Raw genomic sequence first — 15000 nt, forward strand, 5'->3', positions numbered from 1 at the left:
AAGTAACCGCCGATGTCGCAATGACACACATACGCACAAAAAAAAAGAGCAACGTTTATTCGGACATTACTATCGGCCCATCGAGCCTCAGCACTAGTCTGCAATGCAACAAGAGCCACCAGAGAGAGAGAACAGGAGAGAGACTAGTCTGCAAGAGCAACAAGAGGAAGACAGAGAAATAGGACTTCATCAAGTGAATTTAAAGGAAAATATTGTGAAAGGGAGGCTAGGATGATGGGAGGGTAATACTTAATAGGAAAGGGGGGGGGGTGATGAGGCCCCGTGTCCCAGATCTCGTACAACCACAGTCCCGCTCGTTGCACATACATACATACATACACACCCACACACACACATACAGACCTGGGAGACGCCCACACTTGAATAAACAGTAGACTGAGAGACGCCGTACTTACTTACTCTCTCTCTCTCTCTCTCTCTCTCTCTCTCTCTCTCTCTCTCTCTCTCTCTCTCTCTCTCTGATGTTGCGAACGAAAGTCACCATTGAGTGGCACAACCTAAGACATTGCCAATGGTTTGGGATACAGTCACAATGTACCCAAAAGTTGTGAAGGGCCAAGTGAGGGGTTGTGAACCCCTTGGAATCAGGATACACCCAGATGATTCTATTTTCGAGGCCAAAGGTAGAGCCATTCTTTCAACCCTGTGGGATGCCGGGAATGGGAAATAACATTCTCGCCACCAATGGGCACATTCATGGGGTTATTGCCATTACATTAACAGCAAAAATGTAAAAAAAAAAAAAAAAAAAAAAAAAAAAAAAAAAAACACTCTTACGGTCTTGAATGTGCGTGGATGTGGCGAAGAGAAGATATATTAGAGCTGATTTGCTTAATGAGAGAAAGCTGTATGTTTTGGAACTTACCGAGAAAAAAAAAAGTGAAATTTTTGTGATATATGTTGATGATGGAGAGGAGGGAGTAAAACTAAAGCTGTAAATGATTGAATATATAAATATATATATGTGTGTACGTGTGTATGGTATATATAGCCTATTATACATATCTGGGACAAAGGTAGGTTATGCTATATGGCCATGGCTGTTTAAGATCTCTAGAGACATGACATGATAATTAAGAGAAAATCATTTGATGTCAGTGCAAAAGTCATGGGATATACAAATTAATGGTGAATGGCACCCGGAAAGGTTGCTTGCAGATAAACAAAGCATTGACTGGGGATAATGAAGAAGATTCTACTGCAAAAAAAAAAAAGGTAAAAGCTTAGAGCAAGTTTATGACGGCGAATGGAAACCAAGAAAAATGAAAGCGGCTGATTCGTAAAAGTATGACGAGATTAAATAAGACTCATGGTTGGGTGAAAGAAGCAGATTTTTACAGAATCAGCACAGCAAGGCAGGTGACACGGTGTGCTCGATTGGAAAGAGGTTTGGAAGCGAGGTGTGGATGTACAGTAAATGCTGCGTAAGAAGGACGGAGAGGGTGAGTAATGTGAGATGCATAATGGTATTGAACATATACGTATAGGTAAAAGGCTACATAGGTGCTTCGAGATGGTTTGGTCATGCGGAAAGCAAGGAAGCTAAGAATACATAAATACTGGATAGATGGGGGTTTACTGTTTTTACACACAAAAGTTACGTATCATATACCTTAGTTTTACCAGACCACTGAGCTGATTAACAGCTCTCCTAGGGCCTGGCCTGAAGGATTTAACACACACACACACACACACACACACACATATATATATATATATATATATATATATATATATATATATATATATATATATATATTATATATAATATATATATATAATATATATATATATAATATATAGGCTATATATATACACACACGCCCACACATATATATACATATATATAAAGGTTGTGTACATACATAAACACATATCAACACTACATAGCCTATATAAACAAGATATACAAATACTAACAAAGTTAATATTCGAGCAGTTATAAACAGGAGAAAAAACAAAGTCCAAACCCATCATAAATTACAAAACACCACCAGTAGCCAACAGCAAGTCCATTAGCATGACCAAAAAAAAAAAAAAAAAAAAAATTATTCATTACGACTACATTACTAAACCAGATGACCCATTTCAGATAGAGCAAAAGGCTGACACAAGTCGAATTAAGACTTCAGGACACATTAGCCACTGATCAAACCTAATTATAATTTTAATGGCGTCGTTTGGAAGGTAGGCTATACTGCATACCAAATGGGCTGCGGAATTAGCCTAATCACGGGCCAACTACCTATTGCTCGTACGATATATGTATCTATGTATGCTGCACAGCTTTATTTATACATGTATATACCACAAATACTATTCTATATCTTGGGATTTTGGGAGAACGTGAGTGAACCAGATGTAGGACGTATTTCTAAGGTGCCTAGGTAACACCACAGGTGGTACGGCATGTATTAATATATATATATATATATATATATATATATATATATATATATATATATATATATATATATATATATAATATGAATTTTTCATGACGTTATATACACAAATTTATAATAAACAGCAAATAACAGTCAAAATTCAGGGTAAATATAATTCATTCACGAAGGAAGTATCAAAACAATATGTAAACCATAGCTATCGTAGCCTAATGAGCAATGCCAACGAGGTCTTACAATGTACCCAACTGAACCCTGAAATGTTTTCATGAAAGGAATAATAAATATAGGGAAAAAAGTATTCACAGTTCCTAATGTACCTTTAATTTACAAACATAAAAAATAAAGCCAATATTTCCACTTAACGCGGTAGCATTACCAAGCCAAATGAGCTTGAGAAACGAAAGGCCTGAATATGCTTACCAATTACACACACTCAAGATTAGATCAAATAACTCATCGTATATGACACTAGTAATGGGCTTCGAATAATTCAAATTTACATACCTATAGCACCACAACTTGGGCCTAACGATGTAGTAGGCTGTCAGTATTAAATATCAATTTTTTACAGACATTTTCAATGAAAACATACTACTTAATGAATGAAGGTGGGTAGCTTGATGCTAACAACTTCTGTTAATGGATACCGGTTATAACCAGTGGAGTGGGTACCTGGGTACTTTTCATAATATAAATGATACTGAATACGTGAGTTTTTTATGCATCCATTCGTTAACTGAGATAACACCATCTGAGATGTTACTTGGACGCCTTCGAAATACAACTTACAAATGATCCATTTACGTTCTCCCCATTCAAATGATAATATACTTCATTTTGGTTCAAGTCGCGAATTGTATTTCACTGTCAGCTGCTGCAGAATCTGTGTACCCTACAAATTCATCACCAATGGATATGACATAGGCTATTCGACATTTAAATTACGGTAATTTCAACGTTGCAGCTAACACTTTAAACGCTTCTAAAACCTAGATGTTAACATAGTGACTCAGTTCCACACACATTTCATAATATCGCCTCAAGCATCTTTCCCCCCCCCCCTCCCGTGGTAAAAGGACTACTTATTTTTTTTTATCTAATAACTAAAGATGAAGCCAATGGCAAGGTCTCTAAGAAACGAGGAAAAATTATATAAAGCTGCGAGGTCTATTCCCACCCGAAGCAATAAACCAGTCGTTTGCTTTTTGTTAAAATGATAACTTTTATACTTATGAGTGTTATTTTCAGGTAAATTGTATAAATATCAGTGTTGATTTCAGGACTTCTGAGTCAGGGTTAGGGCGCGTCTACTCTCTCTCTCTCTCTCTGTATATGTATATATATGTATATTTGTATTTCTGAGTGCTTAGCAAAACATAAAAAAAACCGCCAAACAAATAATCTAAACCAACTGGGGAACTATTCTTCGTTTAGGCTACCATGAACTCATATTTCCAAGGAGGAGGAGGAGGAGGAGGAGGAGGAGAAGCCTTGCATTTACGAGTAGTATGAGCCTCCCTCGCCCCCACCCCTCGCCTCGGAAGACGCGCCAAGAACAAGGTGGTAAGACGAAACATCTGGACGAGCGATCATTCCCCATACCCACCCCCTCCCGTACACTCATCCCCCACCCCTTCCCCCCATCATCACCCACAAAAACTCTACTTTCCCTACACACTTCCCCTCCCCCCCTCTCCTCTCTCTCTCTCGCCCTCCCCGATCCTTGAACACAAGCGAGCACCTGACGGTCAAGCCACAAACACTAATGGAAAGAAATTCCTGAGTCACGTGTTTGAAAATTGTCCGTGTGTGTGTGTGTGCGTGAGCTAAATTCCTAACCCTCGCCTAAACCGATTCATGATTACTTCCACAAGCGCAAACGCCTACTGTGGATTTTCATTACACAAACTGTTTTTCACGAGACTGCGAATTTCTTAGCAAACTTTTATTTCTAGCCTCGATCAAGGCCGAGGCGTGAGCTAGACCCGGACTGTCCGATATATAGGTTAACTGCAACAGTTACCAATCCTCCATATCATCAAATCCAAACAGTTAGAGCACAAACCTTGACATTTCTGATAACGGGGCTCATAAAATGTGCCCCCTGTTTTAAAACGCCAATAACAGATTTGACGACCTTATTTTACAAAAACTTTTATAAAATAACTTTCCATTTCCAATTACCTTTCGTTACTTCTTTCGAATGAACACCGTAATATTCTTTGGAAGCTTGAATTTCAAGAGTCATTGGCCTTTGTAGTGGGCTCGTTCCATATGAATAGATTCATCTTCTGAATAAAAATAATCATTTAATCTGTTCCGTAATATTCGTCAAAGAAATGGCAATTCCTAATTTACGCAAGACAAATAGGTATAATTCACTACGATCAAAATTCCTGAGATGATTATCATTATCATTATTATTTTTTTTCCTGTCTCCCTGGCGCCTCTCTCTGCACTGAACGGCTTCTCAACCTTCATATAAATGAAAAACAATATTAAGCCAGCATCTACGCACATGCTAACCTTGACCTTATACCTCCAAACCACCGTTCATATGGAAGACTTTCCGTCAATGTGGTGTACAATGTGGAAGGGGTGCTTAATGTATTCTCTCTCTCTCTCTCTCTCTCTCTCTCTCTCTCTCTCTCTCTATCTAAACCAGTAGAGTTGTATGTATGTATGTATGTATGTATGTATGTATGTATGTATATGTATATATATATATATATATATATATATATATATATATATATACACAACTCTACTGGTTTCAGGGGTAGGCCTAGGTTTTAATCTACAGCGTTACCTACACTTGATGGATGATCTATGGCCTAACAACTTTAATACGAGACCTTATTCAGGGGAGCATAAATACTCCGACCGGCCCAAATTGCAAATCGAAGTCACGATCGTGCAAGCTAACAATATAGACCAACAAGAGGTCATTACCTTTTAGTTTTCCTCTTAGGACCATCCAACAATAATACTACTCAGAACACAAGGATGTAGGCCTAAGGGTTAATTCTCAGCAGACTAAAAGGGCCAGTCGTTATTGTTAAAGACAACAAGGAGGTTCCTGTGCACGTATATTACGTAGGCCTAAACGGTTGCGGTGTATACAGTGACAACCGCTCCTGAGGGTGCCTCTTCCCTTCACATGGTATAGGCTCATACTGTATATATGTATATATATATATATGTGTGTATGTATGTGTATGTATCTATATATATATACATCTGTATGTATATATATATATATATATATATATATATATATATATATATATATATATCTGATCATTACTGGAGTGAACCCAGATCTTCAATTGGTAGTGCCTTTGCCCTTAAACTGAAAGACCTGGGTCTGATCCCTGTGTCAGAAATTTATTTCCGGTACACACTGTGACTGTGTATTGATCACTTGATAGCATTATATATATATATATATATATATATATATATATAGAGAGAGAGAGAGAGAGAGAGAGAGAGAGAGAGAGAGAGAGAGAGAGAGAGAGAGAGAGAGAGAGAACCTTTCTAAACCTGGATACAACCAGCTTCTAGACCAGAAGCGCTCGGCACTCCATCCAACCCCATCACGTAAATTAAATATGCCTATCGATCAACGACTATCACATATCAGGCCTAGGTCCATCCTTCCCATGAACCAGCAGGGTCATAAACGCCTGGAGGGGGCTGGGGAAAGAAATCAAGTTAGGGGATGACAGACGCTGGTTAGACCTTCAGGTAATCAGTACAGGCAGTTCAAGGACACTGCAAGGAAAAGCAATGGGCGGGTTTTCCATTTATGTTAAGGGAACTGTGGACAACGATCTTGTTGCTGTTATATATTTATTATAAACTGCTATATATATATATATATATATATATATATATATATATATATACATATCAACATGAAATGTAATTTTTAACAATGATACAGGTGATCAAGTTACTCATTTACAAAAATAATGATTTCGACCGCCCTGGGGAATCTTATGAACGAAGGAATGGGTTGCGTGAACAGAAAAAAGGCAAGTAAAGAAACACAAAAGCATATATTGAAGACTGCCAAAAAGATAAGCAATAACGTTCGATATTAAAACAGTAAAAATAAAATACAGAGGTACAAATACTAAACACTTCGAGTACCTTGAAATACTGACTGTACATCTACAGATAACAGATCAACAATTGAAAGTGTTTAAAAAACAGACGTTATTACTTAACTTTAGTCCTTAACAAACAATGCGTCAAAATTAACTATGTAATCACAAGAATTGACAGTTATTGTCTACCAAAATCTTATGGGGATTTGTCTATAACGCATCCAAATTTATATTAATTACAATTATAATTATAATTAGTTACTAATGCGTCATTGCCTACACATTAAGGAAAGCACTGAATATGAAACGTGTCTGCAAGTCCTTCGCAATTATGTAAATGATACTTGAATATGTATAAAAGTTACTGAAACATTACAAGTAGAGGCATTGAAGAATATTTTAATGAAATTCGGGTGCCCCTACGAAATCTGAAAATGGACTCACGAATACACAGAATGGTACAGAGGTGTGTAGACTTGGAAAGATTTTTGAAGAAATTAAAGACATATTACCAAAAGTAAAAGTAAAACAATCGTGCCAGAGTATAACTAATCATCCAAGGAAACTACACCAGCTTTCTGCCATATGGAGTGGGCCCTGTGGGGGTGGATGGGAGGTCTCCCAAAATAAACAGAGATAAGATATCGAATCTCAATCGATCACCCTAATTCTACCGTATCTCAAAATATCATACCCAGGCCGTTTCGCAAACAAGATAATACTTACAAATATAAGATACCCACAAATTTAAATTATCTTCATCTTCAAAGATAATAACAGCTCAGAACAACAAATCATTCATGACCACATATAGATTACTGTCTCGTCTATAATAATAATAATAATAATAATAATAATAATAATAATAATAATAATAATAATAATAATAATAATAATTATAGGGTAGTTTTCAGAACTGCGTGACTACCTCCGAATGGAAGATTAGTCAACTATCTCCGATGTTTAGCGTTAATGGGGGGGGGGGTTCCAAGGGGAACGAAGCCCCACCGGCCAGGTCAGGGCACGGCGCGACGCCATAAGTGAGGTCAGGAAGGTAAGGTCTGGTTAGGTCAGGGTATGGCATTCTAGGAAAGGTCAGGTTTGTTTTCGCCTGCGGAACCTGTTCCAGTCGTTCTACACTCGCCACTACTACTACTAATAATAATAATAACAATAATAATAATAATAATTTCATTTGCTAGATATTAATGAAAAAACCTCACCTTAAAAACTTCGGAGAAGAATCCAGCGCCTATTCTTTCCATTGTAAAATCGTCGATACGGTAGAGCCTGGCCAAGGCGGAGTGTAAGGCTTGGTAGGATGTCGACCTGGCCAGGCCCCTATGGGCCAAGACCCCACCTCCGGTCTCGGACGTCCTCGGAGGCGCCCCATCGTGAGCTGCCGTCCTCTGAGGGGGATCGCGCCGCCCCACGGAAGGCGGAGGACCGCCGAAGATTCCATTACTCACACTTATACACCACGACACGGGTCTGGCCGGACCCCTGCCTGGACTGCCCTTTCTCATGCTTTAAGTCTGGTAAAGTAGGCCTAGGCTCATGGTGGCCTGGAGGCAACATGGGACAAGAAGACCTTCCGCTCCTCACTCTCACTCAGCCAGTTCTCGAAGACAGCCAGGGTGGTGGAAGGGCAGTAGTAGTGCTCATGGCCTGTGTGTGTGTGTTTTTTTTTATCTATCTTTTTTTTCTTTTCAATAAAAGGGATGAAAACGCCAAATGGACAAGAAAATAACTATATATATATATATATATATATTTTTTTTTTATGTTAACTCCCCAACAATCCACTTATCTGTTAATTTTCTCGTTCTGCCGCACTACCTCCTGTAGCTATGGACACTTGAGGCCATTGAGGTATAACCCGGCAAAACTGTAGGCTTACCAAACGATGTGGGGCAACGCATTTTCTAAAAAAAATATGTATATCTTCAATGTTAAGTTTGATATCCAGAAAAGTGTCACAGTAAAGTTTACCGAAACTGAACTAAACCATTAATATTGGTAAAGACATCGTAAAAGTTATAAGCATCATCCAAATTATTCACTTGCAAGTTCTGGCAAATGGGTGACACCACCTGAAAGCAGAAAAATACGATTAGCAGATAAAAGATTTATATAGGCCTACGCTTCAATCCACGACACTGGCGGTAAAGGCCACACTAAACGTGCCTTGGGATAGGTTATATGGCGGGCAGTACGTTTGCCGACAGGGTAGGCCCTGGGGGGGGGAGGGGTTCTTTCACAAATCATCACCACTGCGAACATTTCAAAACAGCAAATGGCGGAGCAACGTCAAAATATCACACCAACAGCACGCTTTGCTAGTACCTGGGGCCCACGGCTAGTACTAGGCCTGTAGGCCTATTCTGAAGGTATATCGATCCACGCCACTTTCCCCCAACTTTGGCAACGTTTCAGACGAGAGCCGAAATAACTCCCGCTTTATTCCCTGTCACCTTTTTTCAAAAAAGTTCCACTCTATATTATATTTACATTTTTCTAATAGACAACCAGATATGGGCTTAGTATAGGCCTAGGAACAGTTCGCTTCGTTGGAAGCGACGAATTTCATGGTAAAATGCTCCCACGCCCGGAGTTTATTAATACACAAACGCGCTGGTGGCATCATTGTCAAAAAAAAAAAAGCCCACCGGTTTTATAAAACGTTGTTGTGGATAATACAATCATAAATCGGCTGACACCAAGGGAAATAAGTGGGAAGTATCGGCAGAAAAATAACCTCAGCGAATCAAGTCATGATTAGATGTATCACTTCTCAAAAAAAAAAACAAAGCCGACCGGCTTTGGAAAACGTTGTTGTGGATAAAACATTCACTAAACCTATACAACAATAAATCGGCTGACACCAAGGGAAATAAGTGGGAGGTATCAGCAAAAAAAAAGTCAGCAAATCAATTCATGATTAGATGTATCACTTAAAAAAAAAAAAACGAAAGCCGACCGGCTTTATAAAACGTTGCTGCCGCTGTGGATATACACCATTATACAGTCATACAATCGGCTGACGCCGAGAGAAATAAGTGGGAGGCGTCAGCGAAAAACGTCAGCAAATCAATTTGTTTACAGATTTATGATAAATGCGGCGGGGCTGATAACTAAGTCGCCACTGAAGAGGCCTTTTTAATGGTGTACGGAAAGGGGAGCACCTAGACCCCATTTTATTAATAATATAATAATATACAGTTCAGGAAATACGGAGACACTGCTACAGGTTCCTCCCGACCTGTACTTTACTGTGACGGTGCTGTTGATATTAGCAAGAGACCCCAGGAGAGAGAGAGAGAGAGAGAGAGAGAGAGAGAGAGAGAGAGAGAGCTATATCACACACTATAACATCACGATATTATCCATTTTCCTCACTCACTGACTGAGACCCCAAGAGAGGAAAGAGAGAGAGGGAGCGAAAGAGCAAGAGAGAGAGAGGGAGAGAGAGAGCTATATCACACACTATAACATCACGAATATTATCCATTTCCCTCACTCACTGACTGGCATCCAGAACGCTTTCGGAATCGCGTCGCCGTCAACTGGTTTACGGAAAGAGGAGAATCGTTTAGCTGCCACAGTTTCACGGGTTATTAACGGTTACCGCGAGCTCTACCCGACGCACGTCCGACTCCCGGCCATGTTTGTTTATCACTAACTGGAGCAGATGCAGCTGAGCCGAGAGAATCGGCCGCGAATGGTCGGACGGTGCCTGAATGAGTGGTCACGTGACTCTCCCGAGCGGCGGTTGCCAGATACGGCTGCTGGAACGCGTGTATTATTGATTGCGAGGCGGTTTGGTTGCGTTCGGTCGGTTCTAAAAACGTTAACACAAGCTTTATTTTGTGTGTTTGTGTGTGTGTGTGTGTGTGTGTGTGTGTGTGTGTGTAAAGAAAATCTTGCAGACGTATTTTATTTGAATTTATCACCAACCTTCCTTTTAGTTGAATGTTGAATCCGAATCTGCACCATTTGTGATGTTATTCTACTCTAAAAAAAAAATTCAGCGGAATCACTTGATAAACATTATTGCTAAACCTGATACAGACGCTACGACTCTACAAGATGAACAGGTTGAAATAATCGGCGTATTAAATTGCAAAATAAGTAAAAACTCAAAAACAGCACTTAGATAAATGACAAGAAAAACGTTCCAAGTACTCTTTAATTTGCAAGCATACTTAAAATCGTTACGCCAGTTTAATTTCGCAACGTTTATAACAGAATTTGTGTTGAACTTGTTAGTTAAATGTAATGACAGTAAAATAATAACAATTAAAACTAACAGCTAGGGCCTACAAGATGGGACAAGCAGTAACGTTTCTCCTGAAGTTCACAAACAGAACGCTTCCATTTGGCACCGACCTCCGAGCTGACAGTCCATTGCGCATTTATGCGCAATTTATTCTTAGCTACTGCAATCAATTTTCTAAGTTATCATGACAGATATCTTGATCTATGGTATTTTTGTATTTAGCTCCTACGTCTAAAAATTTTACTTGATGCTTAAACTTTATCTAAAAGAGAAAACTGTACCAAGCGTTACAGTTGAGAGTTGCCAAGCGATACATTTTTATTTATTTACTAGCCGCCGAGAATTTATTGTAGCTCGGCAACAAACGCTGCAATGTTTAGCAAAATTTGTTTTTAAATATATTTACAACAACAAATAATCAGCATACGAATTCTACTGTCTACTTCCTGAAACGTTTATGCCTTATGCTACATAGCATTTGACTGATATCTAAGAATATGTTGTATTAACCTGAAGTACATAATCTTTATTTTATTCAACTGTACATATATATACAAAAAATAATCATGAAAAAAATCAGTATAGTCTTATCACATATAGCTACAGTTTTTCGTTCCGAGTTATTTTCCTTACAAGGATATGACTGTTTAACTGACAAGAAACTTAAATCAACAGCTCGTTTATGAATAATGCAGGGTTTTAAGAGTAAAAAATGCGATAACGGTTGCCATTAAACATTTATCATAGCGTCTATCATATCGTGCTCTAAAAGATAACGAAAACATTCTCACTTGGGACTGGGACTGAGCCACCCGAGATCTAGAAGTAGGCTTCAACTTGATATTGTTTATAAGGAAATTCACTGCATCTCTGCAATTGTCAAATGACCTTGAATTCCGAGTTTTACGGGCAGACCTCAGACTATGATAGGTCTATTGTAATTCCTCTCCCAGTGGACGATAGATCTATAGCAATTCCTCTCCCAGTGGACGATAGGTCTATAGTAATTCCTGTCCCAGTGGACGATAGGTCTATAGCAATTCCTCTCCCAGTGGACGATAGGTCTATAGCAATTCCTCTCCAGTGAACGATAGGTCTATTGTAATTCCTCTCCCAGTGAACGATAGATCTATAGCAGTTCCTCTCCCAGTGGACGACAGGTCTATAGCAATTCCTCTCCCAGTGGACGATACGTCTATAGCAATTCCTCTCCCAGTGGACGATACGTCTATAGCAATTTCTCTCCCAGTGGACGACAGGTCTATAGCAATTCCTCTCCCAGTGGGCGATAGGTCTATAGCAATTCCTTTCCCAGTGGACGATACGTCTATAGCAATTCATCTCCCAGTGGACGATAGGTCTATAGCAATTCCTCTCCCAGTGGATGTTAGGTCTATTGTAATTCCTCTCCCAGTGGACGACAGGTCTATAGCAATTCCTCTTCCAGTGGACGATAGATCTATAGCAGTTCCTCTTCCCATGGACGATAGGTCTATGTAATTCCTCTCCCACTGGACGATAGGTCTCATAGCAATTCCTCTCCCAGTGGATGTTAGGTCTATTGTAATTCCTTTCCCAGTGGACGACAGGTCTATAGCAATTCCTCTTCCAGTGGACGATAGATCTATAGCAGTTCCTCTCCCAGTGGACGATAGGTCTATAGTAATTCCTCTCCCAGTGGACGATATATAGCAATTCCTCTCCCAGTGGATGATAGGTCTATTGTAATTCCTCTCCCAGTGGACGACAGGCCTATAGCAATTCCTCTCCCAGTGGACGATGGGTCTATAGCAATTCCTCTCCCATGAACAATGGGGATAATGGCTTCTCCGGTAAGAAGTAGTCTTTTTCGCTACAAGCATTATAACAAGTTACGACTGATTAAATAGAAATAAACAATATACCGTGGTTGTCATTGTGAGACTAGTGCTACCAGAAGATTCTCCCTCAGTCATACCTTCCTTCAGCAACAGCGTAGAAGCTGCTGTTTTCTTTAAATACGCACCAGAGCAAATAACAATGAACGAAGGGATAAAAATAATCCTGGTTACAGGTGTTAGTTGGAACACAATGAATCAGAAAGACTAAGACTAAAGTCCATTCATTAAAACGCACCAACCTCCTTGTTGGAGGCAATATAATGATAATGCTGAATAATAATTATTGTTATTAATTATTTGTAGTAGCAGTAGAAGGTCCATAAAAAAAAAATGGTAGGCGTCAACTCCCACACACACTATTAAATTTCGTACCCAAGAACTGTAGGAGTGCTCCTATTACTGTATATCAAAATATATGTATTTATTAGCAAGGAAATTCTATGGAATAAAGTTTTCATATAAATAAAAAAATTCATAAATAATTTACTTCTAAGGGCATACATGCCTTATACCTTAATCTCACGGTCTTAAAGGGAACGTAATTACTAAACTATATATATGTATATATGATGCTGTTTGGGCTAAAATGTATTCCTCCCCGACGGGGAATCGAACCCCGGCCTCCCGCGTGACAGGCGGGGATACTAACCACTATACTATCGAGGACTTCGACGTCCCAGAAAGCGTATCGAATCTTTCGCTCTCTCTCTGTCTCTCAAAGACCACAGACACTCTTCTTATAAGACAGAAGGTTAAAGTAAGCAAAGGTCTTTTGACCTTTCAAAATGAAAAGGAACATAAACGTAAAATTGATACTAGAAGGAAACATGTTGGTCAGTCACAAGAGAAGTAATGACCTCATCTCATCTCTCTCTCTCTCTCTCTCTCTGTCTCTCTGTCTCGCTCTCTCTCTCTATTATACACACACACACACACACACACACACACACACACACACACACACACACACATATATATATATATATATATATATATATATATATATATATATATATATATATATATATGACTAGATAATATTTGCTTAGGTTTTCTCTTTATAGATTTGGTTCCATTTCTCTTATAGAGGAGCTGAACTTTAACTTGACTTTTTGGGACTGCGCAGTTTAAAAGATATCCAAAGAGCATTAATAAAAACGAAAGAAGGATATAAAAGTTTTAAGCTGAATTTAAAGCAAAACAGCAACTACAATTTTTTTTTTAATTATTGGCAATCATTAGCCCCCGTGCAGCAGTGTCTCAAGGATTCATTGGACCTTCTATTCTGAAGTACTGGACATATCTACAAAGAAAAATGAATGGTGCGGTTTCACTCGAACTGGATTATCTGTTAAATTTCCAATGGAGGCCCACTAAAGCCATTTAATCCTGATTTCGTCATAGCGGCTGGGATTTTATGATGAAGTCATAGACTTAACACAATGATCCCAAAGAGGCTACCTAGAAAGATCAACAAACAACTCATTATAATCTCTCAGATGCAAAAATACATAAATAAATAAATATTTACATAAATAAGTAAGTAAATGAATAAACAAAAGGCAAGAAGAAAGATGGATAAAACAGGTTTGTCATTTCACAACAAAACTTAACATTTACAAAGGATAACCAGAATGCTTTTCTGGACAAGCAATAATCCTAGGCCTAAACGCGACCAATGCATAACCTGTACTAGTACCCACTAGCGAACCTTCCTGGCCTGGTTATCAGAAAATGCAGTCCACATGATCATTGTGGAAAGTAGTTCCTTTCTCAAAAGGGGATTTTAGACAGTATGACGATTAGCCAGTGATTTTTAAAAGATGAAAAACATTCTCAAACCGCCTGGTAGTCTGCAACTAGAACTTGAGAGTTTTATGTATAAATGGTAGGAAATTCGTGAATTATATGATTAACTATCAGAATATGAAATGAAATACTGTAAGCAGAGTATGATGTAAATGAAAAAAAAAAAAAAAGGATTTTGAAACGTTAATAACACTTTGAAGTTAAAGTGCAAACCATATACGAGCATGAAGCGAAATTTAAAAATTGAACACGTAACAGGAATGCTTTAGGATGTTGCGAAACAAGAACATAAAATAATAACGGTAATTCATTTATTATGCAGCAACATTATCCGTTAAATGTAAATTCAATTGCATACCAAGACCAGTTAAAATATTTCACTTGGATAGTTGCAGAGGCAAACTTAAAATTTGAATGAGTCCCCCATACAAAATAAAAACACAGTTTTCTATAATACAATTTTCTTTCAAATTATAAGGGTAACTTAG

The 15000-nt window shown here is 38.5% G+C and overlaps 1 protein-coding gene and 1 non-coding gene across 5 annotated transcripts in view; both read right to left on the reverse strand.

Moving 5' to 3' along the window:
* cdi (center divider) overlaps positions 1-10290 on the reverse strand; it is a 255934-nt gene extending 245644 nt beyond the window's left edge. The window contains exons 1-2 of one of the 4 annotated variants that reach the window (XM_067123344.1): positions 10228-10290; positions 7768-8637 (exon numbers count right to left, since the gene is read on the reverse strand). In XM_067123344.1, coding sequence (XP_066979445.1) covers positions 7768-8070 — 303 coding nt within the window. In that variant the 5' untranslated portion in view covers positions 8071-8637; positions 10228-10290. Of the gene's footprint in view, positions 1-7767; positions 8638-10064 lie in introns of all 4 variants that reach the window. The other 3 variants (XM_067123341.1, XM_067123343.1, XM_067123342.1) reach the window with 3 other exon arrangements.
* Positions 10291-13297: 3007 nt separating this feature from the next.
* On the reverse strand, positions 13298-13369 carry TRNAD-GUC (transfer RNA aspartic acid (anticodon GUC)). The gene has a single exon. It is a non-coding gene; the product is annotated as a tRNA-Asp (tRNA).
* Between the last annotated feature and the right edge of the window lie 1631 nt (positions 13370-15000).

The sequence above is a fragment of the Macrobrachium rosenbergii genome, chromosome 21, assembly GCF_040412425.1.
Source record: "Macrobrachium rosenbergii isolate ZJJX-2024 chromosome 21, ASM4041242v1, whole genome shotgun sequence".
Lineage (NCBI taxonomy): Eukaryota > Metazoa > Arthropoda > Malacostraca > Decapoda > Palaemonidae > Macrobrachium > Macrobrachium rosenbergii.